General features: G+C 41.7%; 1 protein-coding gene across 2 annotated transcripts in view; it reads right to left on the bottom strand.

Moving 5' to 3' along the window:
- Positions 1 to 23,450, bottom strand: part of LOC110523872 (soluble lamin-associated protein of 75 kDa) — a 30,682-nt gene extending 7,232 nt beyond the window's left edge. The window contains exons 1-6 of one of the 2 annotated variants that reach the window (XM_021602973.2): positions 23,163 to 23,450; positions 8,288 to 8,424; positions 8,070 to 8,169; positions 7,702 to 7,787; positions 3,369 to 3,540; positions 2,021 to 2,200 (exon numbers count right to left, since the gene is read on the bottom strand). In XM_021602973.2, the coding sequence (XP_021458648.2) occupies positions 2,021 to 2,200; positions 3,369 to 3,540; positions 7,702 to 7,787; positions 8,070 to 8,169; positions 8,288 to 8,422 (673 nt within the window). In that variant the 5' untranslated portion in view covers positions 8,423 to 8,424; positions 23,163 to 23,450. The remainder of the gene's footprint in view (positions 1 to 2,020; positions 2,201 to 3,368; positions 3,541 to 7,701; positions 7,788 to 8,069; positions 8,170 to 8,287; positions 8,425 to 23,162) is intronic. The other variant, XM_036977584.1, reaches the window with a different exon arrangement.
- Positions 23,451 to 26,541: the final 3,091 nt, after the last annotated feature.

Genomic DNA, 26,541 nt, shown 5'->3' on the forward strand with positions numbered 1-26,541 from the left:
CTACTATCCTTTATACCTGGTTAGAGAGAGAGAGTAATAGTACTATACCTGTTTAGAGAGAGAGAGTAATACTACTATCCTTTATACCTGTTTAGAGAGAGAGAGAGTAATACTACCACCCTTTATACCTGTTTAGAGAGAGAGAGTAATACTACTATCCTTTATACCTGTTTAGAGAGAGAAATACTACTATCCTTTATACCTGTTTAGAGAGAGAGAGTAATACTACTATCCTTTATACCTGTTTAGAGAGAGAGAGAGAGAGAGTAATACTACTATCCTTTATACCTGTTGAGAGAGAGAGAGTAATACTACTATCCTTTATACCTGTTTAGAGAGAGTAATACTACTATCCTTTATACCTGTTGAGAGAGAGAGAGTAATACTACTATCCTTTATACCTGTTGAGAGAGAGTAATACTACTATCCTTTATACCTGTTTAGAGAGAGAGAGTAATACTACTATCCTTTATACCTGTTTAGAGAGAGAGAGTAATACTACTATCCTTTATACCTGTTTAGAGAGAGAGAGTAATACTACTATCATTTATACCTGTTGAGAGAGAGAGAGAGAGAGAGTAATACTACTATCCTTTATACCTGTTGAGAGAGAGAGAGTAATACTACTATCCTTTATACCTGTTTAGAGAGAGAGAGTAATACTACTATCCTTTATACCTGTTTAGAGAGAGAGAGTAATACTACTATCCTTTATACCTGTTGAGAGAGAGAGAGTAATACTACTATCCTTTATACCTGTTTAGAGAGAGAGAGAGTAATACTACTATCCTTTATACCTGTTGAGAGAGAGAGAGTAATACTACTATCCTTTATACCTGTTTAGAGAGAGAGAGTAATACTACTATCATTTATACCTGTTGAGAGAGAGAGAGAGAGAGAGAGAGAGTAATACTACTATCCTTTATACCTGTTTAGAGAGAGAGAGTAATACTACTATCCTTTATACCTGTTGAGAGAGAGAGTAATACTACTATCCTTTATACCTGTTTAGAGAGAGAGAGTAATACTACTATCCTTTATACCTGTTGAGAGAGAGAGTAATACTACTATCCTTTATACCTGGTTAGAGAGAGAGAGTAATAGTATTATCCTTTATACCTGTTGAGAGAGAGAGAAATACTACTATCCTTTATACCTGGTTAGAGAGAGAGAGTAATACTACTATCCTTTATACCTGTTTAGAGAGAGAGAGTAATACTACTATCCTTTATACCTGTTGAGAGAGAGAGAGAAAGTAATACTACTATCCTTTATACCTGGTTAGAGAGAAACTACTACCACCACTCTGTATACCTGTTTAGAGAGAGACGACTACCACCCCCCTGTGTACCTGATTAGAGAGAGACTACTACCACCCTTTATACCTGGTTAGAGAGACTACTACTACCACCCTGTGTACCTGTTTAGAGAGAAACTACTACCACCACCCTTTATACCTGTTAAGAGAGAGACTACTACCACCACCCTTTATACCTGTTTAGAGAGAGACTACTAATACCACCCTTATTACCTGGTTAGAGAGACTACTACCACCCTTTATACCTGTTTAGAGAGAGAGTAATACTACTATCCTTTATACCTGTTTAGAGAGAGAGAGAGAAATACTATCCTTTATACCTGTTTAGAGAGAGAAATACTACTATCCATTATACCTGTTTAGAGAGAGTAATACTACCATCCTTTATACCTGTTTAGAGAGAGAGAAATACTACCACCCTTTATACCTGTTTAGAGAGAGCCTACTACTACCACCCTTTATACCTGTTTAGAGAGAGCCTACTACTACCACCCTTTATACCTGTTTAGAAAGATACTACTACTACCACCCTGTATACCTGGTTAGAGACTACTACCACCACCCTTTATACCTGTTTAGAGAGAGAGTAATACATGGTTAGAGAGTACAACTACTACCACCAACCTTTATACATGGTTATAGAAAGAGACTACTACGACCCTTTATAGACGGTTAAAGAAAGAGAGTACTACTACTACCAACCTTTATACATGGTTAGAGAGAGAGGGTACTTCAGGCCAAGCTGGTTGTCTTTGAAAGAGTCCACAAAGTCCTCCAGCATCTGCAGGCCATGGCCGTTTCCACGGTGACACTTCCTGACAAACATGGAGTCCATGACAGGAAGCTGGTAGCGCTGGGTCACAAAGTTATTACACAAGCTGTCTGGAGAGTGAGAGGTAGAGAGATTTACTGTTAGTTCATGTCTGTAAGGTATGCTATAATTGATTGATACATTATTGATTGTCATATAAAACACAGGATAATCAAACGAGACATTGCAAGAGATCAAAACTGAAGTCTGTACTTGCTCAAAAAGCTGGGCTCTTAATGTTGACTAATATACTGACACGGTTTTACAAATCTTTTATTGAGAGTATTTTAACTTTTTGTATTGTTTGTTGGTTTGGCAATGTCACTGTCAGCCAGATAAATATGTTGAGAAGGATTGTCACCACAGCAAGCAAGGTACTTGGAGTCAAACAGACAGGCCTGGATGAGATTTTTAAGGTCAGGGCCCTCCGCAAGGCTCACAAAATAATTTTAGACCCAAGCCACCCCATGTACCCGAACTTTGAACTCCTCCCCTTGGCAGGAAAAACAGAACTAAATCATTTGTGCCAGGTGTGATATCCCTCCGAAATAGCTTGGGCTAAATGTTCCTATCGACCCAGGAAGGACAGCAGGCTAGTCTCTTTTTATTGGTATGTAACCGTTATGGAAGTTGTGTTAACAAATTTGTTTTTGTATTTAAAACGTGTACATGACACTGCAACAAAATGTCCCCATGGGGACAATAAAGTCAGTAAAGTGAAGTCTGGATTCTTAATACACTGCTGGAACACTTCTCCGTTTTAGAGAACATTAAAGTCAAACAAAAGTGGAAAAACATCTTCTGGCGATCTGCCCGTCTCAATGTGGATCTAATGAAAACGTTGGACAAACTCATTCCAGCTCATCGGTTGTACTACGATGTCCTGCTCTGCAGTGGTCCTGTGTCTTCACTGAGCAACACTAAAAACAGTTTAAAAACACAGGGAACGATACTTTGTACCAATAATACTGAACGTTGTGATGGGTTCTGACTTATATAAAAAATAAAAAAAAAACAGAACAATTTAAAAACTATGTGCAACTATATTTCTGGTATAGTATAAAGTCTATATCTTGGCCATTACAGAAATCATCTTCAGGAGATTGAAGCTAACGAATAGCCTTGTGTAAGTTGGGGATACTGTCCAGTCTCCACTAACTAGCTAACGTCACTGATCAAATAAGAGCGGTTTTGGTTTAAACAAAAACTGGACAGTTTGACCAGACAGAGATCGCTCACCTTTGGGTTTGACTGAGTAGAACCCAACAGCGTTTCCGTCCTTCCAGAGGAGCTTGGCGAAGTCGTGCTGGCCGTGGCACAGGAAGGGCACCTCAGGTTTGTCCATCTCACCCACGCGGTACACGATACGGTTCAGAATGTACAGGACGATCCGCTCACCAAGACTCCTCACCTGGGGTGGGGACAGAGAGACAGAATGACACTTAACAAAAAAGGTAGCACACACACACCCAGGAGTTTTCAACAGCAACAATGCACAATCCTCACTACTCAATCTACATACACTGTAGGACAAGATTCAGAAGGGACTTGGTTCAGTACACGGCATTATCGTCTTTCACCTCCCACTAAAATGGTTGTGACAGAATTTACTGCTCCGCAGCTCTGCTAACCCCTTGTAAACATAGAAGTAACTTAACTGTAGGGTTTAAATTGTGGCCCTGAACAGTGTACTGCTCCTAGTTTCAAATGTGTGTGTGTGTGTGTCTCTCTTAGAGGTTAAGACAGCATCGTCTATCGAGGATGATTGACAGGCATTGTCGACGGTGACGACATCGTGACATAGATAGTTGCCAGTCATGTTCAAATAGGCTAGGCTAAGTAAATAGCGGAGTTGGGCAGTGCACAGCAGGGCCATGTTGAGAGGCCTATTCCTTTGCAATAGCCTGCATAACATTTAAATATATATATATATATTATAAACCATTTACAGAATGCACACGAACAATGTAGACGGAGAGAGATTCACCAATGCGGAGCAAAATGTCAAGTCAGGATTTTTTTTGTTTTTCTCCCTTGACTATCGGAGTTTCTGGGCCTAAAAGCCAAATACAAGTTATTTTTTATAGCAGACACACACGGTCTAATTGTTATTGAAGCCTACCTTCCTCTTTTCTCTCCATTTGATAGGAGAATGACTTGACTTATCAAGCTTCTATTTTAGGTTATGCACCCTGGATTTCTCCAATCTATTTCCTGATTAAACAATTACGTTAATCTAACAGAATTTAAAATAGTCTAAAAGTTCAGTTGTTTTTGAATGACCTTTAACTTGGTAGGCCCGAGGTAATAACGAGCAAGATAAGAAAAAAAAAAACTAGTAGTTTGAACAAACCTTACAGTTGAGCAAAGCTTAGGCTTTTATGAGACAAGAAAATCCTCTGTGCCGTTACAACACAAAAACGGCCAAAAGCATAGACTAATCCTACTGAAATATCATAAAAGAGACGAGAGAGTTATGAGTATTTCCCATATATTACAAGAATTTGTCAAATGTTTTTAAGTTTAAAAAAATAAATAATAATTGGTCTGGCCACATTGTCTAATGTGCGATTTTATAAGTATAGAATCACACTAGAAGAGTTGATTTTGCCCAACCCTAGTGTGTGTGTGTGTGTGTGTGTGTGTGCGCGCACGCACACTGTGTGTTTCTCCATTGTTCCATGCTAATCATAACAAGTTGCAGGGTAAAGCCAGGCAGCGAGCCATGAGTTTATTCTGACTGGTGTCTTTGTGCTCGGTCCTCTACACAAACACACCAGAAATGCAGTGCTTGGCATTCTGTCCAAAACAACGTTATTATGCATCTGATGGGGTAGATAAACATGCCAAGGGTAATGTGTGTGTGTCATCCATCATGTTGTTGTAGTATCCCGTGTAGGGCTGAACCCAAGTACAGTCGTGGCCAAAAAAGTTGAGAATGACACAAATATTAATTTTCACAGAGTCTGCTGCCTGAGTTTGTATGATGGCAATTTGCATATAGTCCAGAATGTTATGAAGAGTGATGCAATTAATTGCAAAGTCCCTCTTTGCCATGCAAATGAACTGAATCCCAAAAAAAAACATTTCCACTGCATTTCTGCCCTGCCACAAAAGGACCAGCTGACATCATGTTGTTAACACAGGTGTGAGTGTTGACGAGGACAAGGCTGGAGATCACTGTCATGCTGATTAAGTTCAAATAACAGACTGGAAGCTTTAAAAGGAGAGCGGTGCTTGGAATCATTCTCCTTCCTCTGTCAACCATGGTTACCTGCAAGGAAACACATGCAGTCATCATAGCTTTGCAGAAAAAGGGCTTCACAGGCAAGGATATTGATGCCAGTAAGATTGCACCTAAGTCAACCATTTATCAGATCATCAAGAACTTCAAGGAGAGTGGTTAAATTGTTGTGAAGAAGGCGTCGGGGCGACCACAAAAGTCCAGCAAGCGCCAGGACCGTCTCCTAAAGTTGATTCCGGATTGGGGCACCACCAGTACAGGGCTTGCTCAGGAATGGCAGCAGGCAGGTGTGAGTGCATCTGCACGCACAGTGAGTCAAAGACTTTTGGAGGATGGCCTGGTGTCAAGAAGGGCAGCAAAAAAGCCACTTCTCTCCAGGAAAAACATCAGGGACAGACTGATATTCTGCAAAAGGTACAGGGGTAAAGTCATTCTCTGATGAATCCCCTTTCCGATTGTTTGCGGCATCCGGAAAATAGCTTGTCCAGAGAAGACAAGGTGAATGCTACCATCAGTCCTGTGTCATGCCAACAGTAAAGCATCCTGGGACCATTCATGTGTGGGGTTGCTTCTCAGCCAAGGGAGTGGGCTCACTCACAATTTTGCTTAAGAACACAGCCATGAACAAAGAATTGTACCAACACATCCTCCGAGAGCAACTTCTCACAACCATCCAGGAACAGTTTGGTGACGAACAATGCCTTTTCCAGCATGATGGAGCACCTTGTCTTAAGGCAAAAGTGATAACTAAGTGGCTTGGGGAACAAAACATCAATATTTTGGGTCCATGGCCAGGAAACTCCCCAGACCTTAATCTCATTGAGAACTTGGTCAATCCTCAAGAGGTGGGTGGACAAATAAAAACCCACAAATTCTGACAAACTCCAAGCATTGATAATGCAAGAATGGGCTGCCATCAGTCAGGATGTGGCCCAGAAGTTAATTGACAGCAGGCCAGGGCGGATTGCAGAGGTATGGGGGGGAAAAAAGGGTCAACACTGCAAATATTGACTCTTTGCATCAACTTCATGAAATTGTCAATAAAAGCATTTGTCACTTATGAAATGCTTATTATAATTATACTTCAGTATTCCATAGTAACATCTGACAAAAATATCTAAAGACACCGAAGCAGCAAACTTTGTGGAAATTAATATGTGTGTAATTCTCAAAACTTTTGGCCACGACTGTATTTGACTGGTTGATTGTTTGATTGATAGGCTGTAGGTCAACTGATTATTTTTGAGCAGTAGCATGCATATATATATATATACCAGGAATTGTGAAACTTAGTTGAAATGTATTTGGCTAAGGTGTATGTAAACTTCTGACTTCAACTGTGTGTGTAATAATATATATATCAAAATGTCCTTGAGTGGCCCAGCCAGAGCCCAGACCTGAACCCAATCAAACCTCTCTGAAGAGACCTGAAAATAGCTGTGCAGCAACACTCCCCATCCAACCTGACAGAGCTTGAGAGGATCTGCAGAGAAGAATGGGAGAAACTCCCCAAATACAGGTGTTCCTAGCTTGTAGTGTCATACCCAAGAAGACTCAAGGCTGTAATCGCTACAAAAAGGTACATCTACAAATTACTGAGTAAAGGGTCTGAATACTTAATTCAATTTGATATTTTTTGGGGCAAACATTTCTAAAAACCTGTTTTTGGCTTGTCATTATGGGATATCGTGTGTACATGGATGAGGAAAAAAACAATGTTATCCATTTTAGAATAAGACTAACGTAAGAAAATGTGGAAGAGGTCAAGGGGCCTGAATACCTTCCGAAAGCACTGTACGACCTGTCAATTTAGCGCTCCTGTCAATTAATTAACAACACGCGCATAATTATGGATAGAATTAGGCCTATAGGCTACCTGGCCTGCATATAAAATGTGCTTATTGGGGATCTGATAGTATTTTGAATTGGTTTAACGCACCACCACTAATGAGCTGTGGGGCTTCAAAGTAATGTTTTCTTCCCATCAAACAAACTAAGTCCGTTTTACATCCATTGAGAATAACAATAGTTCCTCAATGCGTTTGAAAATAACCGTTTCCATAACCCCCCAGCGTGAAAGGGAAAAATGTCATGCTCCGATTCAGTGGAAACATCATAAAAAAAGACCTACCTGATGATTTCTTATCCCTTCCGCAAATAGCCTACAGCTGTGTGGCACAGGGAACGGAGTTTTGTTATTTAGACCAATTGATTGGACAGACGACTTTCGGTCGACCAAGGTTTTTTTTGGGGGGGGGGTTTCAATGTGCTAGCTTTACATTAATCTTGTGTTGTAGTGTGTGTGTGTGTGTGTGTGTGTGTGTGTACCTTGACCAGGCCAGTTCTGGAGGGGTCGGAGGTTCTGAGGATGTCCTCTACTGACCACCACTGTCCTGCCAGGTACAGAGCTACCGCTGGAGACATTGAGAATAGAGCTCGATGAGTATGACATATGGTTAGAATCAAAACTTACGCTGTAGGAAATATAAACCCCCAGGCCATAACCTAAACTCCAGTAGATCTGAATGGATCGGCTGTGTGTATGCTGGTCGTTTCAAACAAAATAGCTTACACCTACAGTATCTATGTGGTGGAAACTATCAGCTTACACTGACTGTGTCAAAGGATAGGGAAAGGGGGGCTCGGGATGGGTTTTCAGACTGTGTTGAGGTTGTGTGTAAAAGTGTTGTGTGTACCTGTGAGCTGATCATCTGGGGAGAACAGGGCCATAACCTTGTGCTTCAGGTCTCCTCCATAGATGGGAACAAAACCAACGTTACACAGACCGATACTGATCTGAGAGGGGGAGAGAGAGAGAGAGAGAGAGAGAGAGAGAGAGAGAGAGAAAGTGTGACATGGTGTTAGAGTTGACTAAACTAACAGTGCGTGCGTGTGTGCGTGCGTGCGTGTACACCTTTCTGTGGTTGGGCAGGGTAAAGCTCTCGGTCTTGTCGGGGCTGACATATCGTAGCTGGGTCATGTAGCCCTCTGCTGCCTGCTCCACCTCCTCTTGCCTCACTGAATCCAACACGTCCACAGGGAACTCCATCCCTACAGGTCAGGAGTCACAGGTTAGAGGGTCACTCATGCCAAATAAAATATGTAATGTCTGGTCCCGTTGATGAACACACTGGGAACGGATTATTTTAAAACAAGCCTAACTTTACACCTGTATTCTGTCTTCCCCTAGCCCAAAGTAAAACCACCTTCTCTTCATATCCAAAATAAACCCAAATCAATGAAAATGGAGTCGCACAATGTATAAAGTGCTGAAATACTAACTCTGTGGCTCAGTCATCAGACAAGGCCTGCACAATAAAAGCCATGCTATTCTGATGTTACCATGACATCAACAATTGTTATTTTATTCGTCACATGCATCGTAAAACGGGTGTAACCTAACAGTGAAATGCTTACTTCAGTGACACACTTCCAATGCTGCCCCCCCTTGAAGGACGAAACATCCCCACCTATAAAACACCTATGTATAGAGCCCTCAACATGGACAACAATAGAGAACAGGCTACTTCCATCTGGCCACTACACAACCAACCACATGCACACTGAAGAGGATGGGAGGAAAAACGCTGACATTTTGTCAGCAAATTAATCGTACTGTTTATAGTATTTAGAAATTACAGTCACCACAGTCTCATTGCAGAAAGGTCCCTCACATGATAATTATTAATATGATGTTATGTTATAGATGAAGTCAGCTATTGAATTAAGGGACAAACAAAATAACATTCAAATAATCAGATATGGAAATTGAAAACAAAAGGGTCCATTGTGCTAAATGTTATGAGGCAATACTTTCCCTTCAGGATAAGTTAGATAATACTGCAAAGTATGTTTTACGAGCAAAAGAGAGAGGGTGTGTGTGTGTATGCTTTCTACCGATGCTGGTTCACTGGTTTCTTATTAGACACTGGAAGGACCACGTCCCCGGAGGAGACTTTACAGTGGGACTCAGGGCCTGTTCCGTGAGCCGAAGCAGACACAGATCAACACTAATGAAAACCAGTTCATGTCTGTGACGCTGGCCTGTTGCCAGTTTACAGACTGACCTCTCTCACACACACACCGTCACAACTCAGACACACACGCGCGCACACACACCAGAGACACACGCGCAGACAACCACACAAATTAGTGAACAGGAAAACACTCTCGGATGCACGTACACAAGTCTACACACAGGTTCCGCCCGTCCCAGAGAGTTGGCATTAGTCCCAGCCATCCTGAGATGTTCTGTGACTGTCTGTCACCCCCGATCTGCGTCAGCCTCACACCACCAGGACGACACAGAGAAACAACAGAAAAAGAGGACAGAAGACTGAGAACTAAAAGGAGGGGGGGTCACACAACCAACAGGCTACTATAACCCCCATTCAGACACACTTTGTTGCCTGAGTCAGGTTCCCCCCCACCCCACAAATTTCATTTAGTTTTTCCATGTTTTTGTTTCCCCCAGTTCTTTTCAGGTTCAGTCAACAAATATCACTGCTGCTAGACACCTAATTGACCTGAGTGCTTTCATACCTTAAGGGAACATTGACATTCGCCATATGGTTAGTGAGAAAGTCCATATTGCAAATGTACGGTCCCTTACTAAACGTCCGAAAACGAAGGCGTCGGGCCGTGCGGCAGGGCCGGATCTACCGGGAAGACAAACGAACTCTCGGACATTCGGTTTCCGTTTGATAAAATAATCAAATTTTGGTCATTTTTCCGCTGTCCCGATAAATCCCACAAGAGGGCGAATGGAATCATATTGCAAATGTACAAAACATCACGAATCACGACGTGGCCTTATCTCCAAAACGGAAAAGACTTCGAAGATCTTTTCAAAACTTCATGTGTGTGATTAGGCAACCCCCATGAACTGTAAGTCAGTCATTTCTCCCAACAGATGTCAAAGAAAAGCTCTCACACACCACACACACACACACAGCAAGGATGGAGTGACAAAGTGCGGTGCTTAAAACTTCTTAGGGATAAGTGAGACATCTGCGTCAAACCTAGCCAACAGGAAATGGAAATGCGCAACGCCAAATGCTAATAGTACTCGCTAAAACTCAAACTTTCATTAAAACACACATGCAAGGTACTGAATTAAAGCTACACTTGTTGTGAATCTAGCCAACAAGTCAGATTTTTAAAATGATTTTCGGCGAAAGCATGAGAAGCTATTATCTGATAGGATGCAACACCCCGAAATACCTGAAGGGGACGTAAACAAAATAATTAGCATAGCCGGCGCTACACAAAACGCAGAAATAAAATATAAAAAACATTCATTACCTTTGACGAGCTTCATTGTTGGCACTCCTATATGTCCCATAATCACAAATTTTTCTGATTAAATCCGTCCATGTATACCCAAAATGTCCATTTATGAAGCCCGTCTGATCCAGGAAAAAAACTTATTTACAAAACGCAACATCATTTTTTAAAATTAACAAAGTTGCCTATAAAGTTGCCTTTGACAAAACACTTCAAACTACTTTTGTAATCCAACTTTAGGTATTAGTAAACGTTAATAAATCGATCAAATTGATTGCGGGGCGATGTGTATTCAATAGCTCCACGTCTTGAAATGGTCGATAATTCTCTCTTCCAAAACATCCTGTCGTGTACCGGATGAAAGCAAGCGTCTCTTCTTCGTTTGACCAAGGAATAACTTCAAGGAAATTGCCAAGACTGGTGACATCGTGTGGAAGCTGTAGGACTTGTAAACTGGGAGGTATATATTTTCGCAGGCCATAGACAATACAGCCAACTGGCGGATTGATCTTTTTTTCTTTCTTTTTTTTTTTTGGGGTGAACAGTTTTCCTTGGGGTTTCGCATGTTAAACACGTAATCATATGCATATACTATATTCCTGGCATGAGTAGCAGGACATTGAAATTTTGCGCGATTTTTAACAAAATGTTGAAAAAAATAGTCCCGAGCTCTAAGAGGTTAAAGAAACACAGAGCCTGCAATGGCATTTCCATATTCTCTAGGCCGTGCCGAGTTCAACGAGATGCCCCGCATGACCGTAGCTCGCTCTGAGTGCAGCGACCGTGAAAAAAAAGCAGGCCCAAAATGAAGCCTGGCCCTAAATGGTCATTTGCTTTTGGGTGACAGTGAGAGAACCGTTAGGGTGAGAAGCACAATTCGACCTCAGATACGATCCTGAGGTCCTCCCGATCTGTGCAAGCCTAACCTTGACCGTGTGGCATTAACCCTTAAGAGGAAATCAGGGTTTTTTGTTCTCACAGATTACAATGACTTCTCTCCCCATAGGAATACATTGCCTACACCCCTAAATTCAACCTGAAGCCTGTGTGGGTTATGAATGCCGTATGAACCGGTCTTCGGTGACAGTCCATCAGGCCACTATGAGGTCTACCTGTGTTGATTCTAAGCTTCCTGGAGCAAACGGAAGTGGTTAAAATCACCCTAAAAGTGTATATCCATACCCTACCTGCAGTTTGATAGAAATAGTGCATTCAACCCTGTGTAAATCAGTCAGTTCTTAACGTAAAGACTTAAAACTCAGGATTTCGTAAAAACATACCCCAATGAGGATATGTGTTTACTTAAAGCTTCCTGAGCCAACCGGAAGTGCCATAATTGGTGTCACATGGGCTGTTTCAAAGGGTTCTTTCCAAAACTTACTGTGTGAGATTAGGCAACCCCCATGAACTGTAAATCAGTCATTTCTCCCATAAAATTTCAAAGAAAACTAAATCACACACACACAGCTTGGAAGGAGGGACACATTGGGGTGCGTAGAGACATACACTGCCTGCATTAGTTAACCTTGTTTGAACTATTAAAAGAACCATCAGACCTAGAGTTCTGAAACTTTAGAAACCTGTTCTAGACCTCAGGTCGATGGTGCGTGGTGAGTTACGTGGCTCTATAGAAGGTTCTCGGACCGAGAAACAGCCTCGTACATTTGCAATAACTTCAATTCATTTTTGCATCATGAAAATGACAACATTTAGAAATGTCCCAGAGTCGCAAGACTAGGTGCATTGCGACCGTCTCGGCCCATATAGACGGACCCCAACGTTCCTGTCCGATAGCTCATTCAAGGACCCCGTAGCAAGGCATGGAAAATAGTGGATTTTCAGCACCAATTAGGGTCTTGCTCGGGCACCAAATGACCTATCGAGCCGAAACTTGGGATTCGGGGTCGCCTCAGCTAGGCCTACACATAACATCAGAACTGGACCCGCAACTAGAACGTAACTACGTGTTTTACATTTTTATTATGGTTTGAACAGAAGGCATTGTGAATTTTGGGCCAGCTCTGAAGTATGAGATAGTTGGCTACTAAAGGGATATCCTTGTCTCATCGCGCGCTAGCGACTCCTGTGGCGGGCCGGGCGCAGTGCACACTGACCAGGTCGCCAAGTGTACAGTGTTTCCTCCGACACATTGGTGCGGCTGGCTTCCGGGTTGGATGTGCATTGTGTCAAGAAGCAGTGCAGCTTTGTTGGGTTGTGTTTCGGAGGACACATGGGTCTCGACCGTCGCCTCTCCCGAGTCCGTACAGGAGTTGCAGCGATGAGACAAGACTAACTACTACCAATTGGATACCATGAAATTGTGGAGAAAAAAGGGGTAACATTTTAAAAAATGGGTAAAAAATAAATAAAAGCAGACATTGAATATCCCTTTGAGCATGGTGAAGTTATTAATTACACTTTGGATGGTGTATCAATACAACCAGTCACTACAAAGATACAGGTGTCCTCCCTAACTCAGTTGATGTAGAAGGAAGACGCACAGGGATTTCACTGAAAGAGGCAAACAGTGATTTGAAACCAGTTAGAGTTAAATGGCTGTGATAGTTTTCTGAGGATGGATCAACATTGTAGTTACTCCACAAATACTAACCTAAACGGACAGGGTGAAAAGAAGGAAGCCTGAACAGAACACAAATATTCCAAAATATGCACTAACAGCACTAAAGTGATAATTTCTTTGCAGTAACTTTTTGTCATGAATACAAAGCATTATGTTTGGGGCAAATCCAACACGTCACCGAGTACCACGCCCCATATTTTTAAGCATGATGGTGACTACATCATGTTATGGGTATGCTTGTCATCAGCAAGGACTAGAGTCAAAAATAAAAAGAAAAGCGCTAAGCACAGGCAAAGTCCTAAAGGAAAACCTGGTTCAGTCTGGTTTCCAACAGACACTGGGAGACAAATTCACCTTCCAGCAGGACAATAACCTAAAACACAAGGTCAAATATACACTGGGGTTACTTACCAAGACAACATTGAACGTTCCTGAGTGGTCTAGTTCGTGTTTACTTAAATCTACTTGAAAATCTATGGCAAGTCTTAAATGGTTGTCTAGCAATGATCGACAACTTGACAGAGCTTGAAGTTTGCAAAATTTTTAAAAACCTCACAGCTGTAATTTCTGCCAAAAGGTGGTACTAACATGTATTGACACAGGGGGTTTAAAACGTATCAAATAAAGTGTTAAAAAAAAATTTAGTCTGTTGACAAAAGTGAATATTAAATCGCTTTTAATTCCACTTTGTAACAACAAATTGTGGAAAAAGTCAAGGGGTGTGAACACTGAAGGCCCTGTATGAGCGACTATTTACCAGCGGTTCACTCATTCTCAGAGACTTTTTGTTTGGGGGATGTCTGTAGACCGGCGGCGACTCGTCAAATTTGTATGTTGTGTGTGTGGGGGGGGGGGGGGGGGGGGGGGGCTTGCCTGTTTTACATGTTATTTTGGAAATTATAGGTGTTACAGATCAGTTTGCAAACAATGTAGAAAAATATATCATTAAGTTAATAAAGCCATACTCAAGAAAAAGAGAACACGTTTGTAAGGCAGCTCTAAAATGCAGGTGTTTCAGCCTGGCTCAGTGCTTTTTTTTGTGGTGGTTTGGGCCAGCCAGCAGAAAATAGAGCGCTGTGCCATGATTGGCTCAGTGTTCTGTCACTCATGGGGACACTACGTCACTGCCAAGTCCAAGGGAAGAGCTAGAACATTCAAGCCCCTTGGGTGCTGCCTTAGAGTTACATCATTTTATGTCTACAGTAGCTTTGATTGGACTGATCATGTTCAAGAGAGCACAGCAAGGTGAGCCCAAAAATGTATTGTATGCTGCTTTATAAATGATATAATCTGCCAGGGAGATATGTATACTGAAGCTAAGAAAGTAATACTCAGTCTGTTGTGCAGTAAGATGTTAGTAGCCCATGTGCCTATAACATGTAGCCTATATCGTTTTAGGGAAATGTAATCCATGAGCTTTCATTGTATGCTTATTCGCCACCCTTTATTCATCCTTGGGGTACAGGGAGAACAGTAAGAACGGCCCATTATTTTGGTGTATATTTCAAAAGGTCTAAAATAGTTGACTACGTCCATCCTAGCTCACTCATTCATGTCTTAAATCGAAATTACGGATTGCCTCTTATTCGCTTGCTGTCCCCTTATGCAATAGTTTGTACATCTCAATTGCCATTAGAAAGCACATTTGTTTAAGCAAGTCAGCCATATCAGCTGTTTACTATAAATAAAAAAAAAAGGTAGTAAATGAGGCTGAATGAACTGTTTCGCTGCCAGACAAGGCTCTGCTGATAGCCAGGTGTAGCAGTGTTAAGATGTTGGGACAGCTTTATGTAGGCAGTTTGTGGGCACCGCTCGTCACCGTTATAGTGCAATTAATGTATTGTTTAGTGTTGTGGCTTTGCTGGCATGCATCCCACAACTCTACAGCAGTGCTGAAATCGCCACTGCTGTAGACACTGCAGGAGTCGTGGGACAGTTTTAAAATTGCCTTTTGTCTGGCATCTCGCCAACAGACTGTCAGCAGCGTCTCTAGTTGCCCAATTGAGCCATCCCGAGCTGGGTTAGTTTGTTTCATGTCTCAGGCACTCGGCCTGTGCCACGAGAGAGCAGAGTTAGCGGTTTGGGAGAATGGTGAATGTGCTGCTAAGGCAAATCCGGGGGATGCAGGTGAGCAAACCACTGTTCATGATTCTACTCATTAAGCAAAGAGGCAGACACGATTAAAACTCAGTCCGATCAAGAATATAAGCTTTCTGAGTTTTGATCCACTCTGGGTGTAATATTTTTAGATGTTGATCTGTAATTGATTGTGTGTCCACATTAATCCTTTTCTTCTCAAATTTGAAAAAAAAAAAAAAATGACAGAGGTCCGGACCTTGTGGTCCTCATGTAATTACAGCCCTTATGACATGTTCGTTACTTTGGGTGAGTGTGTTTCCCTACAGGCATCTCTCAACTTGAGGCAGCCCCCTACTGCCTTTCTTGCAGCTAGCACTACAACTGTGCTCCCCCTCACATGCTGACCACAACGCTCGCATTGCAAAATACATTTACACATACATGTTATTCAATCATTGCACGGGGCAGCCAACAACGGCGTGGACAGGCGCTAAAATAGAACTTGGTTCCATTTGTGACGCTCCACGCGCTGCAAGTCCAGCCTCTCCAATCTCCTCATTGGTTTTTAGGAGCATATACCCACGTGTGTGATTGAAAGAAACTGAGGTCCACACTCCAGTCGGTTGTGGTAATGCACCTAAAGTTGGTTGCCAACCGCCATATAAAGTCCAAAATAAGAAGATGAGGCCTGAAGGACAGAGGAGAGACCTTGTGCATTTCAGGTAAAATAACAACCCAATGTTTATATCCCAGGACAAGTGAGCTAGCAACAGCAAGCTAGCTAAATAGGACAAGTGAGCTAGCAACAGCAAGCTAGCTAAATAGGACAAATGAGCTAGCAACAGCAAGCTAGCTGGCTAAATTGCCATATTGGTTTAATGCTTTTCAACCTGTCACCAAATTAATACAATTGGTTCAGAGTTTGTTTTGATACTTCAACCTGCGTGTCCTGATGTGGGTGGACAAAATCAACTTGCGTGCAGTCTGGTCAGCATGTTAGCCCTTTTCTTGACCAGAATGATTTGGTTCCAACTGGTTTCAGCCGAACATGTTGGGCTGACACGGGTCACTACACCTATAACCTTAGGGGCTCAGCGCCCCGCCAACATGGGGCAGCAGGTAGCCTAGTGGTTAGAGCACTGGGCCAGGAACCGAAAGTTTGCTGGATCGAATCCCCGAGCTGACATGGTAAAAATCTGTCGTTCTGCCCCTAAACAAGCCTGTTAACCCACTGTTCCCCGGTAGGCCATCAATGTAACTAAGAATTTGTTCTTAACTGACTTGCCTAGTTAAATAAAAATATGATCCAGGTTTGGGGTAGGTCTTTCGCACAGACACACACATCAACCCTCTCCCCAACATCAGAAACCCACACTCTGAATAGCCCCCCCACCCGCATAACTTTACCATGGCATTCCAGAGCTTTGCTGTGTGCTCCATTAGGCCAGGGTGGGGGTGTGGTGTTAAAAAAATCTGCCCTGTTCCCTGCTGACATTTTGTGCTGCTCCTGTGAACCATGCTCACGTTACACACTACTGTCACACTGGGGAAATGGGAGTTAATAAGCAGGGGGATATAATATCAGCGTAACTATAGTAGGTTATTAATTTCTGAATATTTTGAGGAAAACCTACTGCTGTTCTTGCTTGGAAATGGAGAAGTCTGTGTGTAAGTGATCTTATGTAGTGTCTGTGCAGTGGAGATGTGAATTCACGTTAAACTGTCATCTCCACTAAACACCTCTCTGCAACTGGATCCTGGACTTCCTGACGGGCCACCCCCATGTGGTAAGGGTAGGTAACAACTGATTGAATTTTCCCGGAAATTTTCCATGGGAAGTTAAGACCGGGAATTTTGCTTAAATTCATAAAAAAAAAAAAGGTTAGCTTATAACAGTGAACCTTTTTTTGAGAGACAAATCAATTCTAGGTCTTGTGGGGTATTTTGGTTAAACTATCCCCAATTCAATGGAATTGCAACCCTCTGCATGCACAGTGCATTCTTTCATCACATGTACAGCTGAATCTCAAGATCTTGCACACTAATGAGATGCTATGGAGTCCACACTGTCTGAGCCAAGGATACATGCTTTCTGGTAAGTTGATTACAATACTGGGTGGGGTGAATATATTTTATATGACATGATTTCTTGTTAACTAGTAAATAGTAGCCTACAGCAAAGTCTGTTTAAAATCATTTCTAACAATTTCTGCTAGTTAGTTTTTGCTACCATGTGGGTTTTTAGCTTGCTTGAGCCTGCTAACTGAGCAGTGTTAATTCACCTGTTTCCATACACGTTTCATTTAAAAACATTTCTTACAAAAGTTGTTTAATCTAACTGCTTAACTATTTCTGTACATGGAACTGTATTTGTTTTTACTCTTCTAATCTTTACAGGAAAATGCCACAGGCACTATCTGATGTGTGGAGACATTTCACTGCAGCTAATGTAGAAGGAAGAGCTGTGTAGATTTGCAAATACTATGCCAAATCATGTGTGAAGAATGCAACAAAGATGCAGCATCATCTGGCCAAGTGCATAAAGTTCCCTAAGCACACAAGCAACCTCTGACAAAAGTCCCTATACTTCTATTCGAGGTGAAAATTATGAATCAGACACCTTATCGATAGTAACAGCTCATGGTCCTCCTGGAATCATACGGTTCTTTTTGACTCAATGGAGGAACGTAGTCAGAGAAATGCTGATGAATGTCTTGCTCAAGCTGTGTATGCAACTGGTTCACCTCTGATGCTCACAGGCAATGAGTATTGGAAAATATTTCTTAACGTTCTTTGCCCAGCATACACCCCTTCAACCAGACATGTTTTATCTACTAATTTGCTGGATGCAGAGTTCAACAGAGTTCATGTAAAAGTCAAGCAAATCAATCATAGAGAAAGCAGACTGTATTGCAATCATCTCCGATGGGTGGTCGAATGTTCGTGGGCAAGGAATAATTAACTACATCTCCACCCCTCAACCAGTATTCTACAAGAGCACAGACAAGGGAAAACAGACACACCGGTCTCTACAATGCAGATGAGCTGAAGGCAGTCAATGACCATGGACCACAGAAGCTACAGTTGAAGTCAAAAGTACACCTTAGCCAAATACATTTAAACTCAGTTTAACAATTCTTGACATTTAATCCTAGTAAAAATTCCCAGTCTTAGGTCAGGTAGGATCACCACTTTATTTTAAGAATTTGGATGTCAGAATAATTGTAGAGAGAATGATATTTCACCTTTATTTTCTTTCATCACATTCCCAGTTGGTCAGAAGTTTACATGCTACCAAATACTAATTGAGTGTATTGCCTTTAAATTGTTTAACTTGACCCATTCCTCTTGACAGAGCTGGTGTAACTGAGTCAGGGTTGTAGCCCTCCTTGCTCGCACACGCTTTTTCAGTTCTGCCCACAAATGTTCTATAGGCTTGAGGTCAGGGCGTTGTGATGGCCACTCCAATACCTTGACTTTGTCCTTAAGCCATTTTGCCACAACTTTGGAAGTATGCATGGGGTCATTGTCCATTTGGAAAAACCCATTTGCAACCAAGCTTGAACTTCCTGACTGATGTCTTGAGATGTTACTTCAATATGTCCACATAATTTCCCCCCCTCATGATGCCATCCATTTTGTGAAGTGCACCAGTCCCTCCTGCAGCAAAGCACCCCCACAACATGATGCTGCCACCCCCTTGCTTCACGGATGGGATGGTGTTCTTCGGCTTGCAAGCCACCCCCTTTTTCCTCCAAATGTAACGATGGTTATTATGGCCAAACAGTTCTATTTTTGTGTCATCAGACCAGAGGACATTTCTCCAAAAAGTACAATCATTGTCCCCATGTGCAGTTGCAAACCGTAGTCTGATTTTTGTAATGGCGGTTTTGGAGCAGTGGCTTCTTCCTTGCAGACGGGCCTTTCAGGTTATGTCCATATAGGACTCGTTTTACTGTGGATATAGATACTCTGTACCCGTTTCCTGCAGCATCTTCACAAGGTCCTTTGCTGTTGTTCTGGGATTGATTTGCACTTTTCTTACCAAAGTATGTTCATCTCTAGGAGACAAAACACATCTCCTTCCTGAGCGGTTTCACGGCTGCGTGGTCCCATGGTGTTTATACTTGCATACTATTGTTTGTACAGATGAACGTGGTACCTTCAGGCATTTGGAAATTGCTCCCAAGGATGAACCAGACTTGTGGAGGTCTACATTGTTTTCCATGAGGTCTTGGCTGATTTATTTTGATTTTCCCATGATGTCAAGCAAAGAGGCACTGAGTTTGAAGGTAGGCCTTGAAATACATCCACAGGTACATCTCCAATTGACTCAAATTATGTCAATTAGCCTATCAGAAGCTTCTAAAGCCATTACATAATTTTCTGGAATTTTCCAAGCTGTTTAAAGGCACAGTCATCTTAGTTTATGTAAACTTCTGACCCACTGGAATTGTGATACAGTGAATTATAAGTGAAATAATCTGTCTGTAAACAATTGTTGTAAAAATTACTTGTGCTTTGCACAAAGTAGATGTCCTAATCGACTTGCCAAAACTAACAAGAAATTTGTGGAGTGGTTGAAAAACAAATTTTAAATGATTCCAACCTAAGTGTATGTAAACTTCCGACTTCAACTGTACATGTTGGGCCCCAAGTATGCTGGCAAAAGCATCCTGTCTGGTGCAGAGATCAACAAGGCCTATGGTGTCATCACTACCGTGTCTCGCCACGTTGGCCTGGATGAGGGCAAGGTTCTTGGCAGTCTGGTGAAGTCCACTTCCAAGCAAGGGCTTTGGGATGGAGATGCAATATGGCAGTCGTGCTAACATATCTCATCAGTCACCTGGTGGAAGGGACTTTGTGGCTCCGAGGCTCTTTCCCCTGTGGCCTCCATCATCCTCCAAATCCCACCAACATCAGCCACCTCAGAGTGCAACTGGTCCTTGTTTTGGAACACACACACACACACACACACACGCAACAGGCTGACCAATACAAGGGTTGAAAAATTGCCATCCGGGCAAATTTGAGGCTTTTTGAGCCTGACAAAAAGCGATCCTCAACAAGATTGGAAAGTGACAGTAAAGATGAGGCCTCAGAGTCTGATGTTCAAGAGGTGGACATTGAGGTCCAGGGAGAAGACATGGAAGCCTGAGGAAGACAACCAAAGCTTTAGTTTCTAGATTATCATTTTACAGATGCATGTTGAAAACATTTTGGGAGATGTGATGGATCATTGGGGGATCATTCAATTTTCCCTTTTGTCCCTTCAGTGAAATCATCCCATGTGAAGAGTGAACTCATTTAATTAAAGTTCAATCTGTAACTAAATAGTTTTTTTATTACCTATTTGGGAAGGATTTCATCATTTGCAATTATGTCTAATTATGATAAGGTAAAAGGTTCGTTTCTGTCTCCATATGATATGGTGAATATATTCAATGCAAAAAACATTACATTTAAATGGTGTTAATATTAATTCCCATATATTCCCACAGAGTTTCCACCTCTGAATATAAGAAAAGGGCAACCCAAGTAACACATCCGCCATGCTGATCCTCAACACAGGTGCCCCTCAGGGGTGCGTGCTCAGTCCCTTCCTGTACTCCCTGATCACTCATGACTGCATGGCCAGGCACAACTCCAATCCCATCATTAAGTTCACTGATGACAACAGTGGTAGGCCTGATCACCGAAATCAATGAGGCAGCCTATAGGGAGGAGGTCAGAGACCTGGCAGTGTGGTGCCAGGACAACAACCTCTCCCTCAATGTGAGCAAGACAAAGGAGACAATTGTGGTCTGCAGGAAAAGGAGGACCGAGCACTCCCCCATTCTCATCGATGGGGCTGTAGTGGAGGAGGTTGAGAGCTTCTAGTTCATTGGTGTCCACATCACCATCAAACTATCATGGTCCAAGCACACCAAGACAGTCGTGAAGAGGGCACAACAAAACCTTTTCCCCCTCAGGAGACTGAACAGATTTGGCATGGGTCCCCAGATCCTCAAAAGGTTCAACAGCTGCACCATAAAAAGAAACATATGACTGGTTGCATCACTGCCTGGTATGACAACTGCTCGGCCTCCGACCGCAAGGCACTACAGAGGTTAGTGCGTACGACCCAGGACATCTATGGGGCCAAGCTTCCTGCCATCCTGGACCTCTATACCAGGTGGTGTCAGAGAAAGGCCCAAAACAATTGTCCAAGACTCCAGCCACCCTAGTCAGACTGTTCTCTACTGCACGACAAACGGTACTGGAGCACCAAGTCTAGGTCCAAAAGGCAGTTCTCAACAGCTTCTACCTCCAAGCCATAAGACTCCTGAACATCTAATCAAATGACTACCCAGACTATTTACATTGCCTGCCTACCCCTCCCTCTTTTATGCTGCTGCTATTCTGTTTATTTATGCACAGTCACTTTAACTCTACCTACATGAATATTTTACCTCGACTAATCTGTGACCCTGTACCCCCCTGTATATAGCCTCACTATTGTTATTTTACTGCTGCTCTTTAATTGTTACTTTTATTTCTTATCACGCATTTGTCTTACAAGCCCTTAATGAAATAATGCAGTTAAGTAAGCATTTCACTGTAAGGTCTACACCTATTGTATTCGGAGCATGTTACAAATACTATTTTATTTGACAAAGGCCAAAAGAGCTCCACACTAATTGCACTAAAAACATCTACTCCAAACTGAACATCAAACAACCAAATAGAAACAAAAGCACAACCTACACCTATCCACTGCACACAGTAAATACCTGATGTAGTTAACTCTCGACTGCACGTTTGAGTGCATGCCCGGCTGTGCACTTGTGTGTAGCATATGTTACATAACACTGGTCTATAGGGGCAGAGGAAACAGACACCCAGTCGGGGCCTCAGAGCTTGCTCATAGGTACATATGGGATGTCACACAGCAGATGTAGCCCTATAGCCACCACACAAAGTTAATAGTGTGTGCACTCATACAAATAACAATGTCGAAGTGGAACATCTTGAGCAGTTTTGCTTGTTTTAACACACACGTTATAGAAACATTGTTTTGCTCGCTGTAACATAATGGATTGCTTTCCTTACATACCCTCACACATCCCCTCTCTCTGGGAGATTGTTATATAAAAACACACCTCTGAAGTTACATAACATTCCTTAACCAGACCTTCACTCTGTGTTCACGTTTCTAAGTAGCCTAGCCCTAGCTGGTGGCAATAATGTGAAACGTCAGAAGACGGACCTATCTCCTATACTATAATTTAGCCTTGGTGAACGAGAAGAGTACAATACACACACGCACATCAACTTTACGATCTCTTGTAAGTTATAGGAGAGGCGTGGCAGTGTTAGGGCCGATTCAGCAAAAACGAGCCACTATGTAGGCATATCGAAGTTCATCAAACACTATGCGAAATGCAATTAGAGCTAGTAACCCAGGTGAACGAACAATAACTTCGGACCTAATCTTCTGCGAATCCTGATTTCCCACAGCACGTCACCTGATACTTAAGATTCCATTTCCAAATTCCTTACAGTACTCTTGGATGCCGCCCCTTGAGAAAACACCAGCCCTATCCAAACGTATCCAGCACAGTTCTAAATTCAAAATCACCCCATACGTACATTTAAAATTCGAAAACGGTAGCTGTTCTCAGTGAGCCATTCTGTAATCATGTCTAAAGTGATGCTTCCCCTCATCAGCAGGGCCGAAACAGCGGCCACACCAACCATCTCATCCCAGCGCGTTTCAGGACTCCAAACACTCCCGCAACAATCTACAAATGTCTCCAATTTAAAATACATTGTGTTGTTCGTGAAATAATCGGAAACCCACCTTAATCCTGCCGATGACACGTTGGCAGTTTCTTCTACTTCTATTGCACCAACTACACGGTTTATTTCTTGAATGTTTTTTAAACCCACGAACGCCTCGGGTGCTAATAGCTTGTAGCCTGCGCCACAGTGCGTACGCTCCCCATGATGCGCGCGTTCCGTTCTTTGGCTGCTGGGACTGATGTCTCAAATATTTATTTAAAACATTATAAGAGCAAAGTGCAAGATTGTTTTTTATAGTGGCCTATATCCTCTAAATTCTTTCCAAGTTAGAACTTGATTTTCACTGTTTCTCTATCATAAAAGCATTTATTTGAAGTAATCCTAGACTAGGCGACATATTAATATATTCACAACATGTGTGTGTGATACTGGTGCTTTACAATTACACAGAGATGATGTGAAAAGATCGGATGTGATTGGTCGAAATACCAATTAGTGGATTAAAAAAGATCAGAATTGGGCTGCCTGTGTAGACGCAGCCTTTGAACAGTAGATGGAGTCAAATCATTGAGAGATGCTTCTCTTTTCAGCCCAGCAACAAGCATGGGCATAGTAGGCTGCATTTACACAGCCAGACAGATCATATCAGATCTTTTCACGTCAAAGCTCTTTTTCAGAGCTGATCTGATTGGTCGAAAGACCAATTAGTGACAAAATATCCGAATTGGCTGCCTGTGTAAACCAGGGTCCTCTTTTATAACCAATGCCTAGCCTACATTTCACACTAAATATCTGTGTGTGCCATTTCTGAATAAAACTGCGCAAATTCAAAAATATTGAGATTTATCTACTTGGGGCACACCACACATAAGCATGTTTTCTGTTATAAATCTAAAAAAACGGCCATTATTCACCTTTTATACTGAACAAAAATATAAACGCAACATTTAAAGTGTTGGTCCCATTTTTCATGAGCTGAAATAAAAGATCACAGAAATGCTTTTTTTCTCTCATATTCTGTGCACAAATTTGTTTACAACCCTGTTAGTGAGCATTTCTCAATCCATCCACCTGACAAGTGTGGCATATCAAGAAGCTGATTAAACAGCATTACACAGGTGCACCTTGTGCTGGTGAAAATAAAAGGACACTAATATGTGCCATTTTGTCACACAACGCAATGCCACTGATGTCTCAAGTTCTGAGGGAATGTGCAATTGGCATGCTGACAGCAGGGATGTCCAACAGAGAATCCACCCCAGTGGGTGGGCCTAGCCCTCCCATGGCTGCGCCCCTGCCCTGTGAAATCTATAGATTAGGGCCCAATGAATTTATTTCAATTGACTGATTTCCTTCTATGAAATGTAATTCAGTACAATCTTTACAATTGTTGCATGTTGCGTTTGCATTTTTGTTCAGCATGTTGACAATAAAGCCCCTATTTGTTGTATACTTTGGAAGTATTGGAATTAGGGCAAGACGGTTTCTAAAGGAAATAGCAATTGCGAACTTGATCAAATGTCTCTGGAGGTGTTGGCAGAATGTTTTTAACTTTTAAAGTGACATTTGCTGTAGCTTATCTGACCATTTCTGGAGAAACAAAATATTGCAAATTGTTGTGGAACTGTAAACAGATAGTTTGAATTCAATAGCGTTTTTTATTAACTTTTTCCCGAACCTAAATATGCTGCATTGCCCACGAATTTTGAAAACGTATCTAGTATGTCTATAAAAAAAATTGTAAACTACAGTGGTTGCTAGCCTAAAAACTTCAAAGCAAAAGATAAACTGCCTCTTCATCTGTTCAATTCTACTGTATGTTATAAACCTTACTCGCTTTCTGATGCATAGAGCTCAATATTTGAAATAATAGCCATTCTAATAAGCCCAATTTAATGAGAAATAGTAATTTGTTGAAGGCTAAAGATTCTTCGGGAATATGAGCCCATCATGACCAGAAAAGGTGGCAAGGAATTTATTCAGCAATGGTTATAAAAATATGTATTATGTTTATATTAAATATTGTTTACGTGCGACAATTACAATTACAGGAAGCTATTCAGGCGCATATATATTCAATAGCAAAAAAAAAAAAAACGTAAATGGATCTGACCACAGAGCAAAATACTTTAAATAGTTTATCTATTTACTATTGTAAAGTGGGTCCAATTAAATGAGAGATGGGATGTTGTAGGCCTATAGGCTACTTTGTGAGCATGAAACCATCACAGTCAGACAAGGTGAGGAATTTATTCTGAAATGATAATGGAAATGAATTAGGAAATAGCCCAGCTAGCGGATAACATTCTAAGGACCATGAGTTTTGTGAGAGCATGATTGTCCCATGGTTATTTTGTATACAACCTTCCCACAACATTCTGGGAATGGTGCAGGATAGATGCTTGGCTTTGGAACATTCTCAGCACAAGGAACTTTAAAAAAAATATATATATTAGTATTAAAAAATATGTAATTACTTTAGCAGAATGTTTCGTAAGAGTTCAAACATGGTTACATTTCATTTCAATTTTGGTCATTTTCTAGGAACATTCTTCAACTGATTTGACATTGGGAATGTTCTCAAATAGTTCAGAGAACGCTAAGAAACAACATTATTCTGTGGGAATTTGTCACGACTTCTGCCGAAGTTGGTCCCTCTCCTTGTTCAGGCGGCGTTCGGCGGTCGAAGTCACCAACTTTCTAGCCATCGCTGATCCTCTTTTCATTTTCCTTTGGTTTTGTCTCGTCTTCCATCACACCTGGTTCCAATCCCATCATTACATGTTGTGTATTTAACCCTCTGTTTCCTCTCTTGTCCTTGTCGGTGATTGTTTATTGTAAATGCTTGTGCACGGCTGTCCTGGTGTGCGGTGGGTTATGTACCCATTTGTTTTATTATTCTGTTTTCCGGTGGGTTTTGTTAAATAAACTGCGCCGTTGGAAACACAGTTATTTCTCTCCTGCGTCTGACTTCTCTGCCGCCAGTTCGCACCCCTTACAGAATTTCAGTACTTCAGTGTAACAGTTCTTACAGGTTTCCTCATGGTTCTATTTATATTCATGTTCTCAAATTAATCCCAGAACATGGTGGCACGGTGGACTAATTCCGTGGATAGAGAACAGACGATTATAGGGTTGAATGTTACTGATGCTGTCGCAATAAATAAATCAATATGTTTGCATGATTAATGCCCAAGGAAATGCATTTCCATGTGTACTATCTGTGCTTGGAGTTAAAAAAAAAGTGAATCAAAATAAGATAGTAGTGTTAGTAAAAGTCTTATTGAAAGTCTTAAGGAAATGATTAAAGGGATGGGCAACTGGCGGCCTGCAGATTAATTTCACATTTTGTTTTAAATAATAATTCAGTCTCAATTTACTGTTGATTGTTAGAATAATAGAATGAATGCACAAGGTGCAATTTCGAAATTCGGTTG

Source organism: Oncorhynchus mykiss, chromosome 5 (genome assembly GCF_013265735.2).
Source record: "Oncorhynchus mykiss isolate Arlee chromosome 5, USDA_OmykA_1.1, whole genome shotgun sequence".
In the NCBI taxonomy this organism is placed as follows: domain Eukaryota; kingdom Metazoa; phylum Chordata; class Actinopteri; order Salmoniformes; family Salmonidae; genus Oncorhynchus; species Oncorhynchus mykiss.